The sequence below is a fragment of the Taudactylus pleione genome, unplaced genomic scaffold (genome assembly GCF_031769625.1).
Source record: "Taudactylus pleione unplaced genomic scaffold, aTauple2 ptg000226l, whole genome shotgun sequence".
NCBI lineage: Eukaryota > Metazoa > Chordata > Amphibia > Anura > Myobatrachidae > Taudactylus > Taudactylus pleione.
This window is the reverse complement of record NW_028284628.1, coordinates 328605-347648: the sequence shown is the minus strand read 5'-3', so window position 1 is coordinate 347648 and position 19044 is coordinate 328605. Positions and strand designations below refer to the sequence as shown.

Sequence of the window (19044 nt, the reverse complement as noted above, 5' to 3'; positions counted from 1 at the left end):
CAACAGCTTCCTGTAAACATTGGAGTGCTGGGTCCCCAGCATGAAGCCCTCAGTGGCTCCCTGCATCTAGTCCTCTGGAGCTGGGGCACCGGGAGCAATGCTTCTGGACCTCAGCGTGCAGCCCTCAGCGGCTCCTTACCACACCACACAGATTAAACAAAAGGGTAGGTAAGTACTCTATCCCTACTCTTCTCCCCCCCTAACCCTTCCATAGTGGTGCATAACCCTAACCTCCCCCCTAGTCCCTAACCTCCCCCAGGGGTGCCTAACCCTACTTTGCTGCACCCTAAACCTAACCCTCCCGGGGAAGGTGCCTGACCAATACCTCCTGCTGGGGGTGCCTAACCCTCCCCACTAGGGGTGCCTAACCCTAACCTCCCCCAAAAAAGGAACCCAAACCCCACTACGCTCCCTAAAGCTAACCCTCCCCCCTCCCTGTGTGCGGCTAATGCTAAGGTCGCCCGGACTTTCCTTGTTCGATCCAGTGCCCTTCTCTGTTTCAGCGTCGGGATTAAAATAGATAGGCATCGGTATTTTGACACCTATCTTAAATCCCTTGTCGGAATTCGGATGTCGGTAATGAGATCGGCAGCCGCAAAATAACTACATCCAGTGTGGCTGACCTCCGGGGAATAAAACAGCAGTCTTTCCGCATTATGCAAAGGGTACAGGTATAGGTGGATGCATATAGAAAGGGAAAATTGTGTGCGCTTAGGGGAATATAGAAAAATCGCAGTCTTTATATGGGACATATGCACTGTTTTAATGACAGATTTGCCTGGAGACAGTAACCGGAACAGCTGTCATTCCGTAGTAAACGTGCGTCATTCCTTATTATGTGACATGTATAGTAGGGTACACTTATAGGTGGATGTATGTAGAAAAGGAAAAGTTTGTGCGCTGAAGGGATCATATAATAATCGGAGTCTTTATATGGACATATGCACTGTTTTAATGACAGATTTGCCTGGGGATGGCAACCGGAACAGCTGTCATTCCGTAGTAAACGTGCGTCATTCCTTATTATGTGACATGTATGGTATGGTACACTTATAGGTGGATGTATGTAGAAAAGGAAAAGTTTGTGCGCTGAAGGGATCATATAATAATCGGAGTCTTTATATGGACATATGCACTGTTTTAATGACAGATTTGCCTGGGGATGGCAACCGGAACAGCTGTCATTCCGTAGTAAACGTGCGTCATTCCTTATTATGTGACATGTATAGTATGGTACACTTATAGGTGGATGTATGTAGAAAAGGAAAAGTTTGTGCGCTGAAGGGATCATATAATAATCGGAGTCTTTATATGGACATATGCACTGTTTTAATGACAGATTTGCCTGGGGACAGTAACCGGAACAGCTGTCAATTGCAGAGTGAGTGCCATGTACAGTGGCGGGCTGGGCCGGGGGGCAGGGTGCCATGTGCCCCCCGGGCCGCAGCGTCATGCGGGCCGCGGTGCAGACTGTGTCACTGTGACAAAGACTGCACCGCGTGTGTAGCGCTGACCGGACGGAGTTCGGTCAGCGCTACACAGCACAAACACACAGCCGCCAGAGCCGGCAGCTGTGTGTTTGCTTTAGCAGCTGATGAGAGTCAGACAGACTCTCATCGGCTGCTGCTCCCACTGCCAGAGCCGGACATCTTCCGGCTCCCGCAGTGGGTAATGGGAGTGACGCGTCACTCCCATAATGCAAAGCGGCGGACGGAGGAGCTGATCTCGGCGGCGGGACCAGGAGCAGGAGCGGGTGTCAGGTAAGTTGTTTTTTTTTACATTTTTTATTATGTCTCTGCTGCGGGGGGGGGGGACTGGGACTACTGGGAGCACTACAAGGGGGGCACTGCTGGGAGCACTACAGGGGGGGAATACTACTGGGGGCACTACAAGGGGAGGACTACTGGGAGCACTACAGGGGGGGAATACTACTGGGGGCACTACAGGGGGGGACTCCTGGGAGCACTACAAGGGGGGGGACTACTGGGAGCACTACAGGGGGGGAATACTACTGGGGGCACTACAAAGGGGGGACTACTGGGGGCACTACAAGGGGGGGGACTATTTGGAGCACTACAGGGGGGAATACTACTGGGGCACTACAAGGGGGGACTACTGGGAGCACTACAGGAGGGTAATACTACTAGGGGCACTACAAGGGGGGAATACTACTGGGGGCACTACAAGGGGGGGACTCCTGGGAGCACTACAAGCAGGGGGGGATACTACTGGGGGTACTACTGGGGGCACTACAAGGGGGGACTACTGGGAGCACTACAGGGGGGTAATACTACTGGGGGCACTACAAGGGGGGGACTCCTGGGAGCATTACAAGGGGGGGGACTACTGGGAGCACTAAAAGGGGGGTACTACTGGGGGCACTACAAGGGGGGGACTATTAGGAGCACTACAGGGGGGGAATACTACTGGGGGCACTACAAGGGGGGGACTCCTGGGAGCACTACAAGCGGGGGGGACTACTGGGACCACTACAGGGGGGGAATACTACTGGGGGCACTACAAGGGGGGACTACTGGGAGCACTACAGGGGGGTAATGCTACTGTGGGCACTACAAGGGGGGGGACTCCTGGGAGCATTACAAGGGGGGGGACTACTGGGAGCACTACAAAGGGGGTACTACTGGGGGCACTACAAGGGGGGGGACTATTGGGAGCACTACAGGGGGGAATACTACTGGGGGCACTACAAGGGGGGGACTATTGGGAGCACTACAGGGGGGGAATACTACTGGGGGCACTACAAGGGGGGACTCCTGGGAGCACTACAAGGGGGGGGACTACTGGGAGCACTACAGGGGGGGGATACTACTGGGGGCACTACAAAGGGGGTACTACTGGGGGCACTACAAGGGGGGGACTATTGGGAGCACTACAAGGGGGAATACTACTGGGGGCACTACAAGGGGGGACTAATGGGAGCACTACAGGGGGGGGGGAATACTACTGGGGTCACTACAAGGGGGGGGACTCCTGGGAGCACTACAAGGGGGGGACTCCTGGGAGCACTACAGGGGGGGAATACTACTGGGGGCACTACAAGGGGGGACTCCTGGGAGCACTACAAGGGGGGGACTACTGGGAGCACTACAGGGGGGGGAATACTACTGGGGGCACTACAAGGGGGGGACTTCTACTAGGGGCACTACAAGGGGAGGGGACTACGACTAGGGGCATTGCATAGGGGGGAGGGGACTACTACTAGGGGCACTACATAGGGGGGAGGGGCCTACCACTGGGGGCACTGCATCGAGGGACCACTGCTGGGGGCTCTATATAAAGGGCAATAGTGGGGGTACTGCATAGGGGGAAGACTACAACTGGGGCCACTATTTAAGGGGCACTGCATAAGGGTTACCACTACTGGGGGCACTATTTAAGGGGCTTACTACTGGGGGCACAAGGGGCACTGCATAAGGGGGATCACTACTGGGGGCACTACTCGAGGCCTGCATAAGGGTGTCCTCCTGTGGCACAGGGTGGCACTGCGACAGGGGGCTGCCCCTAATCTTTATTTTTACCTTACATTAATCCTCCCTAGAACACTTGAGGGGGGGGGGGGCGCGCCGTAGCACGCACGTTCTTTCGGGCACCCTGGCTAGACGCTACTCCTCTGCCAGGGCCGCCTGCATGCATTTGCCCACCAGGCTAAAAGTTGCCAGCTAGCCCCTGGCCATGTACCCAGGGTTTGAGGGTGGTTAGGTAAATGCTAGCGTGTCTAACCATTTCAGGGATGTGATAAATTAGCCACTGTGATCTCCTACGCAGCATGAGAACTGTGTGTCAGGAGAGCTGCAGTGTTTGGGGCTGGTCAGATTTGCCAACTATGATGCATGGCTGCCCGATCTGCATCAATATTACTGATTGTTATGCTGGACAGATATGAGAGAGTAGCAGCGGGCATCTCTATGCTCAGGTAAGCTTTGGAAACATTTTTGCAGCTGCGCTTCATGCAAAATCACAGCTGCGATTGCATTACCGTCCATCTCCGAATAAGGCCCATTGTGCACTTTACCTCTCACAGCGTGCTGATAGTTATAAAGATTTTATGCAATCTGCCTTTACAATGATATTTATTTTAATAAAAAGAATAGTTTGTGATTGTCATTACATTTGTCCCCCCCCCTAATTATTGGCAAATGAGGGGGATAATCTAAAGCTTTATTGAACTCAACTGACAATTTAAAACTGTACACATATAAAACTGGGGACAGATTGCAAATGAGACTATATAACCGAAATGTATACATAACAGCTATTCCACCAATGACCACACGAGGTCACTGCTGCACAGATTAGTGCAGCTGCCAGCGTTCAATATCCAACATATTAAAACAAAAATTCAAAAGCTGTTCTAGCTGAGCGCCAACATCAACAAAGGATACAGAAAGTACATGAGTGGAATCACCATATCAATAATTTTCCTTAATTTAATAAAAAAATCTAAGTGCACAGAAGACTGGAAAAAAGCACATTACTATCTGTCCAGTACAGGGGTCACAGCAATAGTTACAGCCCGATTAGAGATGAGGTGGGTGGCTCTTAGAAGAGCCTTTGTGTTTATGTGGAAAGGAGAAGGAAAGCAGATTACTTGGCGCTGGTGTACTTGGTGACAGCCTTGGTGCCCTCAGACACGGCGTGCTTGGCCAACTCTCCCGGCAGCAGCAGGCGTACGGCGGTCTGGATCTCCCGGGAAGTGATGGTGGAGCGCTTGTTGTAGTGAGCCAGACGGGAAGCTTCGCCTGCAATGCGCTCAAAGATATCATTCACAAAGGAGTTCATGATGCCCATAGCCTTGGAGGAAATGCCAGTGTCAGGGTGCACCTGTTTCAGCACCTTGTAGACATAAATGGCGTAACTCTCCTTCCTGGTCTTCCTACGCTTCTTCCCATCTTTCTTCTGGGTCTTAGTCACCGCTTTCTTTGAGCCTTTCTTGGCTGCCGGAGCAGACTTGGCTGGATCAGGCATTATTAAGAAAAAACTTATTCACTCCAGAAAGCAACGAATTTAATAGACAAAAGTGACCAACTTTAACCAGATCTGCTCTATTTATAGACAACCCATGCTAATGAGTCTTCACTTCTGCAGGCTGCACTATTGGGTAGACGAATCATGTGATGTTGAACGGCATTGTAATCCCACCCTACATTTGCTGATTGGTCAGTGCATGAACTTATGCTGCATTGGTTGCCGTGTAAGCAGACCAATCAAAGAGCAAGTAATTGAAACCGTCATAGTATATATAAAAAAGGAGAAGGAGCATGTTATAGATTCTTTTCCTCGCTCTTTCAGTGTGAAGAGAATTATATTTGTGTAAATCGAGCATATCTGGAAGAGGGAAACAAGGCGGCAAGACCAGGGCAAAGGCTAAGACTCGTTCATCCCGGGCCGGTCTCCAGTTCCCGGTAGGTCGCGTCCACCGTCTACTGAGGAAGGGAAACTATGCAGAGCGTGTTGGAGCCGGGGCCCCGGTGTACCTGGCCGCAGTCCTCGAGTACTTGACGGCTGAAATTCTGGAGCTTGCCGGAAATGCCGCCCGTGACAACAAGAAGACCCGCATCATCCCCCGCCACCTACAGTTGGCTGTGCGCAATGACGAGGAACTAAACAAGCTGCTCGGTGGGGTGACCATCGCTCAGGGAGGCGTCCTGCCCAACATCCAGGCTGTACTGTTGCCCAAGAAGACCGAGAGCCACAAGGCAGCTAAAAGCAAGTAAAGTTACTGCTAGATACATGTCCCCATAACACAAAGGCTCTTTTCAGAGCCACCCACCCCGTCCCTAAAGAGCTGATTCATGGCTTCAAATACACCAGTGCGAGTAAATGAGCCCGATTTAGCGTGAGAGCCATTGTGCGCTTTAGATCATTAGAGAACTTGTAATAGTGCAGTGACCGGCAGACCCCTAAAAGGGGAGTTTTTCTATAGCTTTTTATAGAACGTGGGGCTGGCTCTGTAAAGGAGCAGGGTGTAGCTCAGTGAAGTGTACAAAAAACAAACATTCTGATCTATACATCAAAGGCTTTAACTTGAATTGCAACGGCTACTTGTGACATAAGTGCGAGTATATGAGCCCGATTTAGCGGGAGAAGCGGCAGCGCCATTGTATGTTTTATACTTTAGTGTACTGAACTCACGTGTAAGAAAATCAACCACGCAGAGCACATGAGGGGGAGGGATTTGCTACCATAGCTCTCAAGCGCTTCAGGGGGAGCTTTATCAAAGCTTGGAGAGAGATCAAGTACCAGCCAATTAGCTCCTAACTCGTTTTTTCAAACAGCCTGTAAAAGGACAGGACCTGATTAGTTGGTACTCTATCCCCATCCACTTGATCTCTCCCCAAGCTTTGCAGCCTTGTGAACTGCCTAACGTTCTGCTCTATATATAAAAACCTTTAACTTCAATTGAAACAATTACTAAATGATAAAAACGGTCCCTCATATTGCAAGAGGGTGCGGGGTACTACAAAGTACGCGCTGCGTAGCTACTAAATAAGGAGACTGGTCTTGTAGATTTCACCTAGGAGCCTAGAAGGCTTTATCAGTATTCTTCCAATTCTAGCCATATGTAGTAGATGCCTCAGCTCGTTTAGAAAAATTTGGTGGCTCTGAAAAGAGCCTTTGTGCTGCGTGTATAGGAGTGCTGAGTATAGTCTATGCCCTCTCCCCTCGGATCCTGCGGGCCAGCTGGATGTCTTTGGGCATGATGGTCACCCTCTTAGCGTGGATGGCGCACAGATTGGTGTCCTCAAAGAGCCCGACCAGATAAGCCTCGCTGGCCTCTTGTAGGGCCATGACGGCAGAGCTCTGGAAGCGCAGGTCGGTCTTAAAGTCCTGGGCGATCTCTCTCACCAGACGCTGGAAGGGCAGCTTGCGAATCAGCAGCTCGGTGGATTTTTGGTAGCGTCGGATCTCTCGGAGGGCAACAGTCCCGGGTCGGTAGCGGTGAGGCTTCTTCACGCCGCCGGTAGCTGGGGCGCTCTTCCGGGCAGCTTTGGTTGCCAGCTGCTTGCGGGGAGCTTTCCCACCAGTTGATTTGCGAGCGGTCTGCTTGGTCCTGGCCATTATTCAAAAACAGTGCTTATTGCTTAACGTACTAAATAAACAAGAGTACTGTACGACGGCTTTCAGCAAACGTATTTCTACTTTGTGCTTTACGCTGATTGGAGGAAGTAGGCTTGCCCTCTTCACCGATTGGTTTCAAAGACTGTTCCATTTTTCAAAAATCCCGCATTTCTGACGTCCAGCCCACTTTTACAGAATCAGGAACTGACTGTAGAAAGACAAGTTTCCCTCTCATATTCCAGCTGCTGTAATCCCCAGCCTGCCCTGCCAACAGGTGTTATGTTACATCTATGGCAGGGCAGACTGGGATTTGTAATTCATCAGCAGCTAATGTGCCACAGGTTATCTACTCTTACTACAAGTGATTAAATATTATTCGATCCCACGTAATCATTATTAACCTTTAACCAGGATATCTGCTACCACATTAAAAAGTGCAGTTATCCCACTTCCTAGCATACAGTGTGTGTATATATAATTGTTCGATAACTTTCCAAAGCTGAGAAACACACCTCAGCCTGAGTGCAAGCCTCCAACTTCTGCTTGTGTCTGTGATAAGAAACTGGGTATCAGGCAGAAGAGATAAAGGTACATCCCACTTAGAAAGCCCTCTTTTTGGGAAGAATGCGAATTGCACTTACTCTAGGTATTAAGAAGTGTTCAATCTATATTAAATTGAAGGGATTGTATGTTGAATCTGATACATAAGGATCCCCATTAAATTAAAAGACCCGCATTACATCAGTTGGCACCAGCTGGGGGATACAGTACTGTAGCAGTCTACTTCAGATTACGAGGAGTGCAAGACCTATCGGAGCATGATGTGTCCCAAGTTCCCAACATAGAAACAGTGTAAGGAGTTACAACCGGCAGCTAGCTCAGGGCGCCCCATCACCCACCCGGGCTCATTTATTTTTCCAGCAGTAGTCACTGCTCCAGGATCGTGTCTGTGTGGATAAGAAAGCCTACAGTGTTCTGCCAAACCAGAAGCACCGTGAGTTTGGCTTCTGATTGTCTCTAGACGACAGAAAACGACCAGGTGCAGGAACTGACGGACTCATTTATAAATCTGCCTTCAAAACACTGACTCTATTCCTATGAGCAGTGTGTAGTAATTCCAGTGTGGTTTAGCGGTTTGATACATTTGTTACAATATAGGCTAAGGCCTGGACCATATTGTAACTGTATAAAACTCTGTGGATTGCTACAATGTTACATGATCATTCAGTTACAGCAGCCTGCAAACATGTCTTTACCAAAATCAACAGCCACAGAAGACAATAATCTATTGCTTTAACCAGTGTAATGCTCAATTTTGATTGACAAAATTATTTGAAAGGGCTCCCCGCGTCTTAATATGAATCTTAATGGTGATGTGATTGTATGCAATGTGCTATTGTTTTCAATTTCATCCTTCCCAGGCAGAAAGGGGTTATGGCTTTTAAGAGAATAGGGCTTTACCTACAGCCAACACAAATTAGAATCTTTTCTGTTTTTCCCTTCTAAAAAGTGTACGTTGTATCCGTCAGTTTACAACTAGTCAGCCCAAAACACAGATTTGTGCCATCGTTTATTACGGCCTCACTCAATTCTCTAACATGGGGATACGTTCCAAACTGTGCTTGAATGTCCACACCTAGAACAAGTTTATAATGGGTATGTGCATCGCTATGAAATAATAACCTGTAACGCTGTAAATGTAATCATCAAACACGCAGCTCAATACGAGGAAAAAAGTGATATATTAGCACCTTGTAAAAGGTCTGCTGTTTGCCAGGACAAAATACTAGCAGTGAATTATAGCGCTCTCTTAGAAGAGATGGGCGGCCCTGAAAAGGGCCTTTGTGTGGGTGTTAGTATTAGATGTACATCAGTGTTCAGCCCCCGAAGCCATAGAGTGTGCGTCCCTGACGTTTCAGAGCGTACACCACATCCATGGCGGTGACGGTTTTCCTCTTGGCGTGTTCGGTGTAGGTAACGGCGTCCCGGATAACGTTCTCCAGAAAGACCTTCAGCACCCCACGCGTCTCTTCATAAATGAGACCAGATATGCGCTTCACACCCCCTCTCCGGGCCAGACGACGGATGGCGGGTTTCGTGATTCCCTGGATGTTATCCCGAAGCACCTTCCTGTGCCGCTTTGCGCCTCCTTTTCCAAGCCCCTTTCCACCTTTGCCTCTGCCAGACATGCTGCTCCTTTTTCACTGGTTCTACTCGAAACAAGAAGAGAAATGTTCTTGCGCTGCGGAAAAGTCCTCCTCTTATACAGTGCGGGCGGACCTAGTAGGAAACCTCTAAGATATGAGGGAGGAGTCCTCCTGTGCGTCACATCCTGCTCCTTGTGACACTTCTAATACAGGGACAATATCAGTTTTGGGACGACTTCTCCCAGTGCAATTATTAGAATTAAAATGTATACAAGAACTCATCCTCTACACAGACTGAACTGAGACTGTGTATGTATCTAATGAGATATGTGTCCATATTATAAGTGATCTTTAACATTACTGTCCCCCTATTACTACTTGTCCCCCATTCTTTCCCCTGTTTCTCCCTTTTCCTCATTTCTCTTGTACTTTTTTTTATACAGTCTCCCCCTCTTCTCCATCTATTCTTTCCACAATTCCTTCAGTTTCCCTTATTCTATCCTCTATTCCTCCCATCTCACTGTACTGTTACCCCCCCTTTTTTTATTTATCTTTGCCTCCCTCCTTCTGTCTGTCTGCCCTCCAAACACATCCATCTGTTTACTCCTCTCTCTTCACTGAGATAGGTTTTGTATCACAAACTGGACAAGGCACACATTACAGGCTGCGTGGGGACTTTCTTTATGTAGAATTTAAATGTCCATGTTTTTGTCCAAAGGGTGGGGTCTCCATGAGCTTTGAAGGGGGGTGGTGTATGTGGGAAGGCTACCCTTATTTCTAGTAAGCAACTGCCAGGCTGTCAATAACAGCTTTATGTAATAATTATCTGGCACCACGGTCCTGCCACTGTGGTGTGCTCTTCCTAACATTTATTGCTGAGTTCCTTTTAAACTGTTATTGGCATTCCAGCATGATCTTTGCTTCTAGCCCAGGTTAACCTCACACTTCTTAGCTGGTGACTGAGGTTTGTTCTGTACCAGTTTCAAAGTAATGGGGCTAGCTTGCCATAGCCATATTACTGACACATTTATCTTGATAAATATACAGAAGAGATTTGGATGAATAGAAGAACATTTAGAAGTGTCACACACACATTCTACGCTGCCAGCAGAATCCCAGGCAGGATTAATATGTAGCTTATACCCCTTTTACACCAGAGCAAAACCCTGGGTTTTTGCTGGGTCTACCTGGGTCGCAGCTCAGTGTAAAGGGGTCCCTGAAAAATAACCCAAGTCAAGTGACCCAGCAATCCAAACCAGGTAACTACCACGGTTGGACCCAGGAAATGGTGCAGTGTAAACGGTGCAACCCGGGTTATCTGACCTGGGTCATGCCTAAAATGAGCTGATTGGTGGTTGTGGAGCATTCACCTCCCACTTTTTATGACCTCACAGGTTTAGCAGGGCAGACCTGAGTTCAGTGTGAACAGGGCTGACCTCGGAGTAACCAAGATCGAAGGTGCAGTGTAATACCCCTTTTCCACCTAAATTCCGGGTCTGACCCGGAGTTGGAACCAAGTTCCTATCCGGATCAGACACGGAATTTTGCCGGCACCGACTCGGGATATTCTCGAGTCAGCGCCGCTCACACCGCAGTCGTGTCTGCATAGACCCGGCTTTTGCGGACTGAAAGTGGTCGCTTGGAGATGACGTCATCTCCAAGCGCCACTGATGCCGGACCAATTGGCCGGCTAGCAGCACACTCCAGGTCATCGTGACCCGGGGTGCGCTGTTCTCATAGCAGGGTTTCACGTGCTACGCCCGTGTTAAACCCTGCTAGTAACCTGGGTTGGATTGCCGGGTCCCTCGTCCCGGCGATCCAAATCTCTCCCCTTTTACACCAGGGAGCTGCACGGATTAACCCTTCAAAAACCCGGGTTTTAGCTCCAGAGTAAAAGGGGTATTAATGGGCCTGACCTGGGTTTTTGGTGGAAAAGAGGTATAAGTCTGTTATGTATCCTTACTATGTCATAGTAACTAGAGTTTCTAGACAAGAGTACAAATACCTTGTGAGGAAACCTGTCTGTGTTATCCATCTGAGTGTACAAAAGCCCACACGTTGCCTTTATGTGTCTCAAAATCCACCCGACTCTATACAGATTATCCGTTATGCAAAATTTATTGAAAAAATTGGCGCTGCTAGTTGTAGTGTGTTTAGAACAAATAGAAAAAATACTTATCCGTGTAGATGCTGTAGTAAACGTCAGTTCTAATATTCTTTCTTTGTCTTTACCCAAAGTTCCGAGATCATGGGGAAAAAAGGAATTATGTATATGACGTCAGTGTGAGATGTAGTAAGGGTTGGTAATAGACAATAATTCTTCAAAATAAGGTGGTAAAATAAGGCGTCCCCCAACTCACTAAATGCAGAGATGGGGACACTCCTATCATGATGTTTTTAATACAACACAAAGTGTATGCACACACCTAGAACTTACAGTCCTATCAGGTGGTGCTCAGCATATAAAGGTATCTTTGATGTAATATGGAAATGGAGGAGCGTACCCGTACTCACAAGGCTACGAAAGATTGTCTGCTCATAAAGGTATCTTTTCAATCCTCCATACTCAATAAAAGATCTTTTTCTTTGTATCAAAAAAGTGGTTTATTTTACAAAAACTCAAAACGACAATAATATAAAATTATATAGAGCATTCTCCAAGATGGGAAAGCTGCACTGTGAACAACTGTGGTATAAAAGGTGTGGAGGTGAGAGGGATCCGGATCCCAAAACAAGTGTGGATAAACAATAAATGCAACACCTCTCCGCATCTACCTCTAGTATATTCACAGTAACAGCAGTCCAGATGAGTATGTCTCCTTCTTAGCCAACGCGTTTCGAGACGGAGTCTCTTTTTCAAGGCATGAAGGTAAGTGTTAAGATTCCTGCTTTTATACCCCTCTTCCTGGATTTTTCAAGATGGCCGCATCAGCACTTCCGGTCCGCACGGAATCAGGTTCCCCTCTTTTCCGCTGGTCTCTAAAGGACCCCCCCGCTCAACTTATTCCCCACTTTATCCTAAAATGGATCAGTCCCCTATGTTGAATCGGCATATCAGCGGATCGCCGGAGTGTGATCTCCGCGGCTTTACTGGAAGTGCTCATCCAGAATCTGTAATCCGGTTACAGGGCTTCTGGGGGATGTAGTTTTTTCCGTGTATGATCTCAGTGGCTTTGACGGAGGCAGAGAAACGGAAGCTGCGATTAGAGCCTTCTAGAATTCTGGGAAATGTAGTGTTTTTTCAAGCTTAGAGTTCTCCTACGGATAGCCTTAAGGTGGATTCTGGGAGATGTAGTTTTTTAGGCAGACGTTAGGATGAATCTATCAAACAAAATTAAATGTTAATGGATGATGTTAAAAAATTTTTTTTAAACATAACATCGAATAAACTAAAAATAATATTATTAAAACTAATGTTATTAAAATCATTTTAAGAATGTAATACACAAGAAATTCAAGTGGTATTTTAAGTGGTATTTTAAAAAAGGTTCAATGTTTTACAGGAACCATTTAATCTCAAAGTCCTGGTTAAGTCCTCCGGGATGCAGAGTTTTAAGGTTGAATATGGTCTTCATTTCAATTCTTGCAAGATTTTGTTCAACATTTTTATCCCTCCAGGATGCTTTGACATGAATTAATCCTACAAAACGTTTAATAAATGAAACTGAACAGTCATGTGTAGATTTAAAATGATTAGATAAAGAGTGCGTAATAAGGCCTTTTTTGATGTTTCTCAGGTGTTCAGATAATCGCACCCTCAGAGACCTGGTGGTCCGTCCTATATATGCCAGACCACATGCACATTCTATTAAATAAATAACATTAGATGTATTACATGTTAAAAAATCATGTATTTTGAAATTCACACCATTAATTTGAACCTCTGTATATTTCATGTTGTTATCCTTGACATGCCTACAGCCCATACAGAGACCACACCGATGGAAACCCTTTGTTGGTATCAGATTTTTCATAGGTATAGGTAGCATACTTTTTACCAGGAAATTTTTAAGGTTTTTTGATTTGCGATAAATAAAATTAGGATGATCTGGAATGATATCTTGTAGTATAGGGTCCCTTTTTAGGAGGTGCCAATGTTTCTGGAAGATTTTTTCTACTTGTTTATACTGTGAATCGTAACCAGTAATAATTGCCCACTTGGATTTTTCATTTCTGTTGACCTTTTTCTTCACTCTAGTGGTACCATATAGATTCGATCTTTCCTTTCCCATTGTTGTCTGTATAGCTTCGTCCAGTTCCTTTGATTTGTATCCTTTTGCCATAAAGTCCTTTTTCATCTGATCCATTTGATCTTTGCATATGTCTTCTTTGCTACAGTTGCGTTTGACCCTTAAAAATTTACTTCTTGGTACTCCTTTTAGCCAATGTTTATGATGTTGACTGTCTATTGGAATAAAAGAGTTGATATCCGTAGATTTTTTAAAGGTTTTTGTGTGAATCTTATTCTCTTCTATATAGATCGTTAAATCTAAAAAAATAATTTCTAATTGGCTATATGCCAAAGTAAGATGTACATTGACATCATTGATATTCAAAGAAGAAAAGAATTGGGTAAGGGCGTCTTCTGTACCCTTCCATAACAATATAATATCGTCAATGTAGCGGTACCATTTAATGAGGTTTGTGCCCCAAGCTATGCCACTGTATACATGGGTCTCTTCCCAAAAACCCATGAACAGATTGGCATACCTTGGGGCAAATTTGGTCCCCATCGCTGTTCCTGTGCGTTGAAGAAAGAATTCACCGTTGAAAAGAAAGTAATTATTTTCCAAGATGAATCTAATAGCTGTTACCACAAAATTCTTCCTTTCTGATGAAAATTCTGACTTTGTTAGAGACCATTCAATCGCTTCTAAACCTTTTTCATGTAGTATACAGGTATATAGAGACGTAACATCGGCCGAGGCCAACCAAAAATCCTCTGCCCAGGTGAAATCATCTATTTTCCTCAAGATGTCTCCTGTGTCTCTTAAATAGGAAGGGTTGGCAATAACTAGTGGCTGTAGGATACTATCTATAAGTGATGATAAATTGGAAGTCAGACTGTCCGTCCCTGCTATAATTGGTCTTCCCGGGGGGTTTGTAGCATTTTTGTGTACCTTAGGTAGTACATCGTGGGAATGATGGGATTCTCAATGTTGACATTCAAATTCATCTTTCGTGATTCCTCCTTTTTCCAGGTGGCCATTGATGAGTTTCAAAAATTCTTCCTTAATGCGATGGGTGGGGTCATTTTTAAGCTTTGTATACGTGGAGGCATCTGACAATTGTCTCTCCACTTCTTTTATATACTTAGCTCTGTCCATAATGACAATCCCTCCTCCTTTATCACAAGGTTTTATGACTATATTTTCATTTTCACCAAGATTTTTGATAATCTCCCTTTCTTTTCTTGTTAAATTAAATTTGACTTTAGGTTTTTTCATGGTCTCCAACTCTTCCAGCACTACTTTGGAGAAAGTGTCTATGAAATTTCCTTTCACATGGGTAGGATAGAACGTGGACTTTTTCTTATGTTTATTATAGTTTTCCTCTTCTGACATTCCATGTGTTTCATTCTTAATTTCTTCCTTTTCTTTAATTGCAAAAAATTTTTTCAAACAGATTTTCCTTATAAATTTATGGATGTCCACAAATTTTTCAAAGTGGTTGCTGGTTGAAGTTGGCGCATATTTTAAACCTTTTTCTAGGATTTTGTCTTCTTCTTTAGACAGAATGCGACTACTGAGATTGAAAATTTGTATCCTACTTCCAGATAGTTTTTCTTTTTCTTTCTCTTTATCATCACTCTTTTTGAGTGAATTCCTCCTCTCACTTTGTTTTTTCTTTTTCGTCCCTGCCCTACAACCTCTTCTTATTTTCTTCATTTTGTTCCTATTTGATCTATGAAGCTTTTTTACATCTTTAATCTTCTTCTTGGGTTTTTCCTTAACCCTTCGCCTTTCCGTGTCCATCTTTCTTCTAGAAAAGGGGAAACTTCTCTTGCTGGTCGTTGTTCTTGAAGTAAAGGGGTGTAGTTTAAAGGCTTTGGAGACTCAAAGGCATTACCAGCCAGGAAAGCTCGTGAAGTTGAGGGGTCGAATTCACTCTCTATACACAAATCTGGATTGTTGGTCGTTTCTATATCCATTTTTGACAGTCTTAATCTCACCTCCACACCTTTTATACCACAGTTGTTCACAGTGCAGCTTTCCCATCTTGGAGAATGCTCTATATAATTTTATATTATTGTCGTTTTGAGTTTTTGTAAAATAAACCACTTTTTTGATACAAAGAAAAAGATCTTTTATTGAGTATGGAGGATTGAAAAGATACCTTTATGAGCAGACAATCTTTCGTAGCCTTGTGAGTACGGGTACGCTCCTCCATTTCCATATTACATCAAAGATACCTTTATATGCTGAGCACCACCTGATAGGACTGTAAGTTCTAGGTGTGTGCATACACTTTTTGTTGTATTAAAAACATCATGATAGGAGTGTCCCCATCTGTGCATTTAGTGAGTTGGGGGACGCCTTATTTTTCCACCTTATTTTGAAGAATTATTGTCTATTACCAACCCTTACTACATCTCACACTGACGTCATATACATAATTCCTTTTTTCCCCATGATCTCGGAACTTTGGGTAAAGACAAAGAAAGAATATTAGAACTGACGTTTACTACAGCATCTACACGGATAAGTATTTTTTCTATTTGTTCTAAACACACTACAACTAGCAGCGCCAATTTTTTCAATAAATTTTGCATAACGGATATTTCTTTGGATCTTTGGGGAAAGATCTTTATTGAAAAGGCTGCAGCATAGTTTTGAAGCGCCCAAGACTTTCTTCCACCTTGTTGTTCTATACAGATTATGCCACAGAGCCCCTTCACTATCTCCAGTGCCAGGAGGAGACAAGATGATCCGATAGGACATATTAGCCTCGCATGAAAGGAAAGATTTGTAACATGCAGGGCACATGCAGACTGGTGTGGATGAGCTGCCAGTGGCTATTTCTATCTTACCTCGTCGCGCCTAAGCGAGCAATTGCCATAAAGGGCAAAATGAGGGTCTTAGAGTAGGAGTGTGGAGCAAAGAGCCAGCTCGCTGCCCTTCTAAAGCCGTATAAAATACTCTTTTTCTGCGCTAGGTAAACACACGCTGAGAGCTGATTGTCCCTTTCATTTAGATACATATTCCGCCAATGGGAACACAGAACGCACCACGGTGAGCAGCCAATCACAGCATAGCCGACACTGTATATAAAAGACTTCGGCAGATGTGCGTGCCAGATTATTATTTCAACTTGTTTCGCTGAGTCGTACGCTAACATGGCAGAAACTGCACCAGCCGCCGCCATCCCTGCTCCATCAGAGGGCGCAGCCAAAAAGAAAAGACAAACGAAGAAAGCTGCGGGAGGAGCCAAGAAAAGTCCCAAGTCTTCTGGCCCCAGCGTCTCCGAGCTGATCGTGAAAGTCATGGCCGCCTCTAAAGAGCGCAGTGGGGTTTCTTTTGCCGCCTTAAAGAAGGCTCTGGCTGCGGGAGGCTACGATGTGGAGAAGAAAAACAGCCGCATCAAACTGGGAGTGAAAGGCCTTGTGACCAAAGGAACCCTCACCCAGGTGAAAGGCACCGGCGCTTCCGGCTCCTTCAAGCTCAGTAAGAAGCCGGTAGAAAGCAAGAAGGCCGCTCAGAAGTCTCTGAAGCCTGCGGCAAAGAAAGTGGCCAAATCCCCGAAGAAGCCCAAGAAAGTTCCGAGTGCTGCTAAGAGCCCGAAGAAAGTAAAGAGACCATCAAAGGCGGCTGCTGCCAAAAGCCCAAAGAAGCCTAAAGCAGTGAAGCCTAAAAAGGCGGCCAAGAGTCCGGCCAAGAAGGCAGCTAAGCCCAAAGCTGCCAAGAGTCCGGCCAAGAAGGCAGCTAAGTCCAAAGCTGCCAAGAGTCCGGCCAAGAAGGCAGCTAAGCCCAAAGCTGCCAAGAGTCCGGCCAAGAAGGCAGCTAAGCCCAAGAAAGCAGCGGCAAAGAAGTGATGGACAAACAACCGCAGCCTCTTCCTTATCACACCAAAGGCTCTTTTCAGAGCCACCCACCCTCTCTCAGCAGAGCTGTAATCGCACTGCGTGTTCTCTAGGGGCTCCTTTGTGATTCGCTTGTACTGTATTTAATGGTTAACCATGTAAAGCCTCCTGGGCTTACACATCACCATTCAATGTCTCAATCTTGGGGTGTGGGGGCGGGATGTTAATGATTTAACAGCTTTAAGTATCACAAATTGGACAAGGCACAACATTACAGTAATTCGTTTTTATACGACATAATCCCCCCCTTAATCATTCACAGCCTCTTCCGGCTAACCACGTTGCTCGGTGGGGTGAACATCGCTCAGGGAGGCCGTTCTACTGCCTAAGAGCAAGTGATGTTACTTCTAGATCTTTGTTCCCACCATAACACAAAGGCTCTTTTCAGAGCCACCCACCCTGTCCCTGGGTGTACAATTATGGCCCTTTAATTATTCCCTTAGCAATCAGTGCATGCTAGATAGGAGACTTCTGCCTTTGACCAATGCAGCGGGAAGGTGCGGGGTACTACAGAATACGCGATATGAGGCCAACGAAGGAGACTGGTCATGTGGACTCCACCTAGGGGGGAAGCGGAGTTGAGGCAATATATATATATATATAGTTGATGCTTCAGCTCGTTTAGAAAGATTTGGTGGCTCTGAAAAGAGCCTTTGTGCTGCGTGTATAGGAGTGCTGAGTATAGTCTATGCCCTCTCCCCTCGGATCCTGCGGGCCAGCTGGATGTCTTTGGGCATGATGGTCACCCTCTTGGCGTGAATGGCACACAGGTTGGTGTCCTCGAAGAGCCCGACCAGATAAGCCTCACTGGCCTCTTGCAGGGCCATGACGGCAGAGCTCTGGAAACGCAGGTCGGTCTTAAAGTCCTGGGCGATCTCTCTCACCAAACGCTGGAAGGGCAGTTTGCGGATCAGCAGCTCGGTGGATTTTTGGTAGCACCGGATCTCTCTGAGGGCAACAGTTCCTGGTCGGTAGCGGTGAGGCTTCTTCACACCGCCAGTAGCTGGGGCGCTCTTCCGGGCTGCCTTGGTTGCCAGCTGCTTGCGGGGAGCTTTTCCTCCAGTAGATTTACGGGCGGTCTGCTTGGTCCTGGCCATCGTTCTATACACTAGTAATGTAGGAAGAAGAATGAAGAAAGAATAGTCAGAAACAACGCTATTTATCCACAGTGCTGCGTTGTGATTTGATGAATTAAAGACGCCCATCATTCTGATTGGCTGAGGTAAAGTCGTTGTAACTTTCAAAAGGCCCGCCAAGATTTTTCGTTTCCTCCATTATTAGGTATGTAAAGTATATAATATAACAGGCCAGTGCGGGAATGACACGAGTTACAATAAATAGTTGTTTTTTTTTTTATTGTTTAATTCAAAGTTCAGTCGATGTAATTTAACCGGATATTATTTTTTTGAATACCAGCGAGAAGAATCAATGAGCGACCCCCTACATATGGACGGTGATATTGCATCACTACACTATAGGACTCGTGTCGGGTCTAAAGACAGACAGTAATCACCTCGCTGAATAGCTGCCATGGGCGGGAAAGTTTTGTGTTTAGACAAAATGATTCCTTCAAGCTACACTTCAAGTATATAATCACAGTAAAACAGCATAGATCAATATATCAGCAAATGGTGCAAAATTCACAATAAAAACCATTTGATTGAAAAAATCATTAAGAATACATTTATATGGAAGGCATCAGTTGTCATATTGTGAGTAATATGAGATCTGAGTATA

At 45.9% G+C, this 19044-nt stretch overlaps 5 protein-coding genes and 1 pseudogene across 5 annotated transcripts; 2 read left to right on the top strand and 4 right to left on the bottom strand.

Moving 5' to 3' along the window:
* Nucleotides 1–4445: 4445 nt before the first annotated feature.
* LOC148517155 (histone H2B 1.1-like) lies at nt 4446–5021 on the bottom strand. The gene has a single exon (XM_088479121.1). The coding sequence runs from the start codon at nt 4984–4986 to the stop codon at nt 4606–4608; it is 381 nt and encodes a 126-aa protein (XP_088335247.1). The 5' UTR covers nt 4987–5021; the 3' UTR covers nt 4446–4605.
* A 172-nt stretch (nt 5022–5193) lies between these two features.
* On the top strand, nt 5194–5735 carry LOC148517154 (histone H2A type 1-like). The gene is made up of 2 exons (XM_088479144.1): nt 5194–5236; nt 5356–5735. Exons 1-2 carry the CDS (start codon nt 5194–5196, stop codon nt 5733–5735), a joined length of 423 nt encoding a protein of 140 aa, XP_088335270.1.
* Nucleotides 5736–6637: 902 nt separating this feature from the next.
* On the bottom strand, nt 6638–7111 carry LOC148517153 (histone H3). Its single transcript, XM_088479120.1, has one exon. The coding sequence runs from the start codon at nt 7078–7080 to the stop codon at nt 6670–6672; it is 411 nt and encodes a 136-aa protein (XP_088335246.1). The 5' UTR covers nt 7081–7111; the 3' UTR covers nt 6638–6669.
* Nucleotides 7112–8902: 1791 nt separating this feature from the next.
* LOC148517152 (histone H4) lies at nt 8903–9323 on the bottom strand. Its single transcript, XM_088479119.1, has one exon. The coding sequence runs from the start codon at nt 9267–9269 to the stop codon at nt 8958–8960; it is 312 nt and encodes a 103-aa protein (XP_088335245.1). The 5' UTR covers nt 9270–9323; the 3' UTR covers nt 8903–8957.
* Nucleotides 9324–16563: 7240 nt separating this feature from the next.
* On the top strand, nt 16564–17259 carry LOC148517151 (histone H1 pseudogene; annotated as a pseudogene).
* Nucleotides 17260–17953: 694 nt separating this feature from the next.
* On the bottom strand, nt 17954–18424 carry LOC148517150 (histone H3-like). Its single transcript, XM_088479118.1, has one exon. The coding sequence runs from the start codon at nt 18402–18404 to the stop codon at nt 17994–17996; it is 411 nt and encodes a 136-aa protein (XP_088335244.1). The 5' UTR covers nt 18405–18424; the 3' UTR covers nt 17954–17993.
* Nucleotides 18425–19044: the final 620 nt, after the last annotated feature.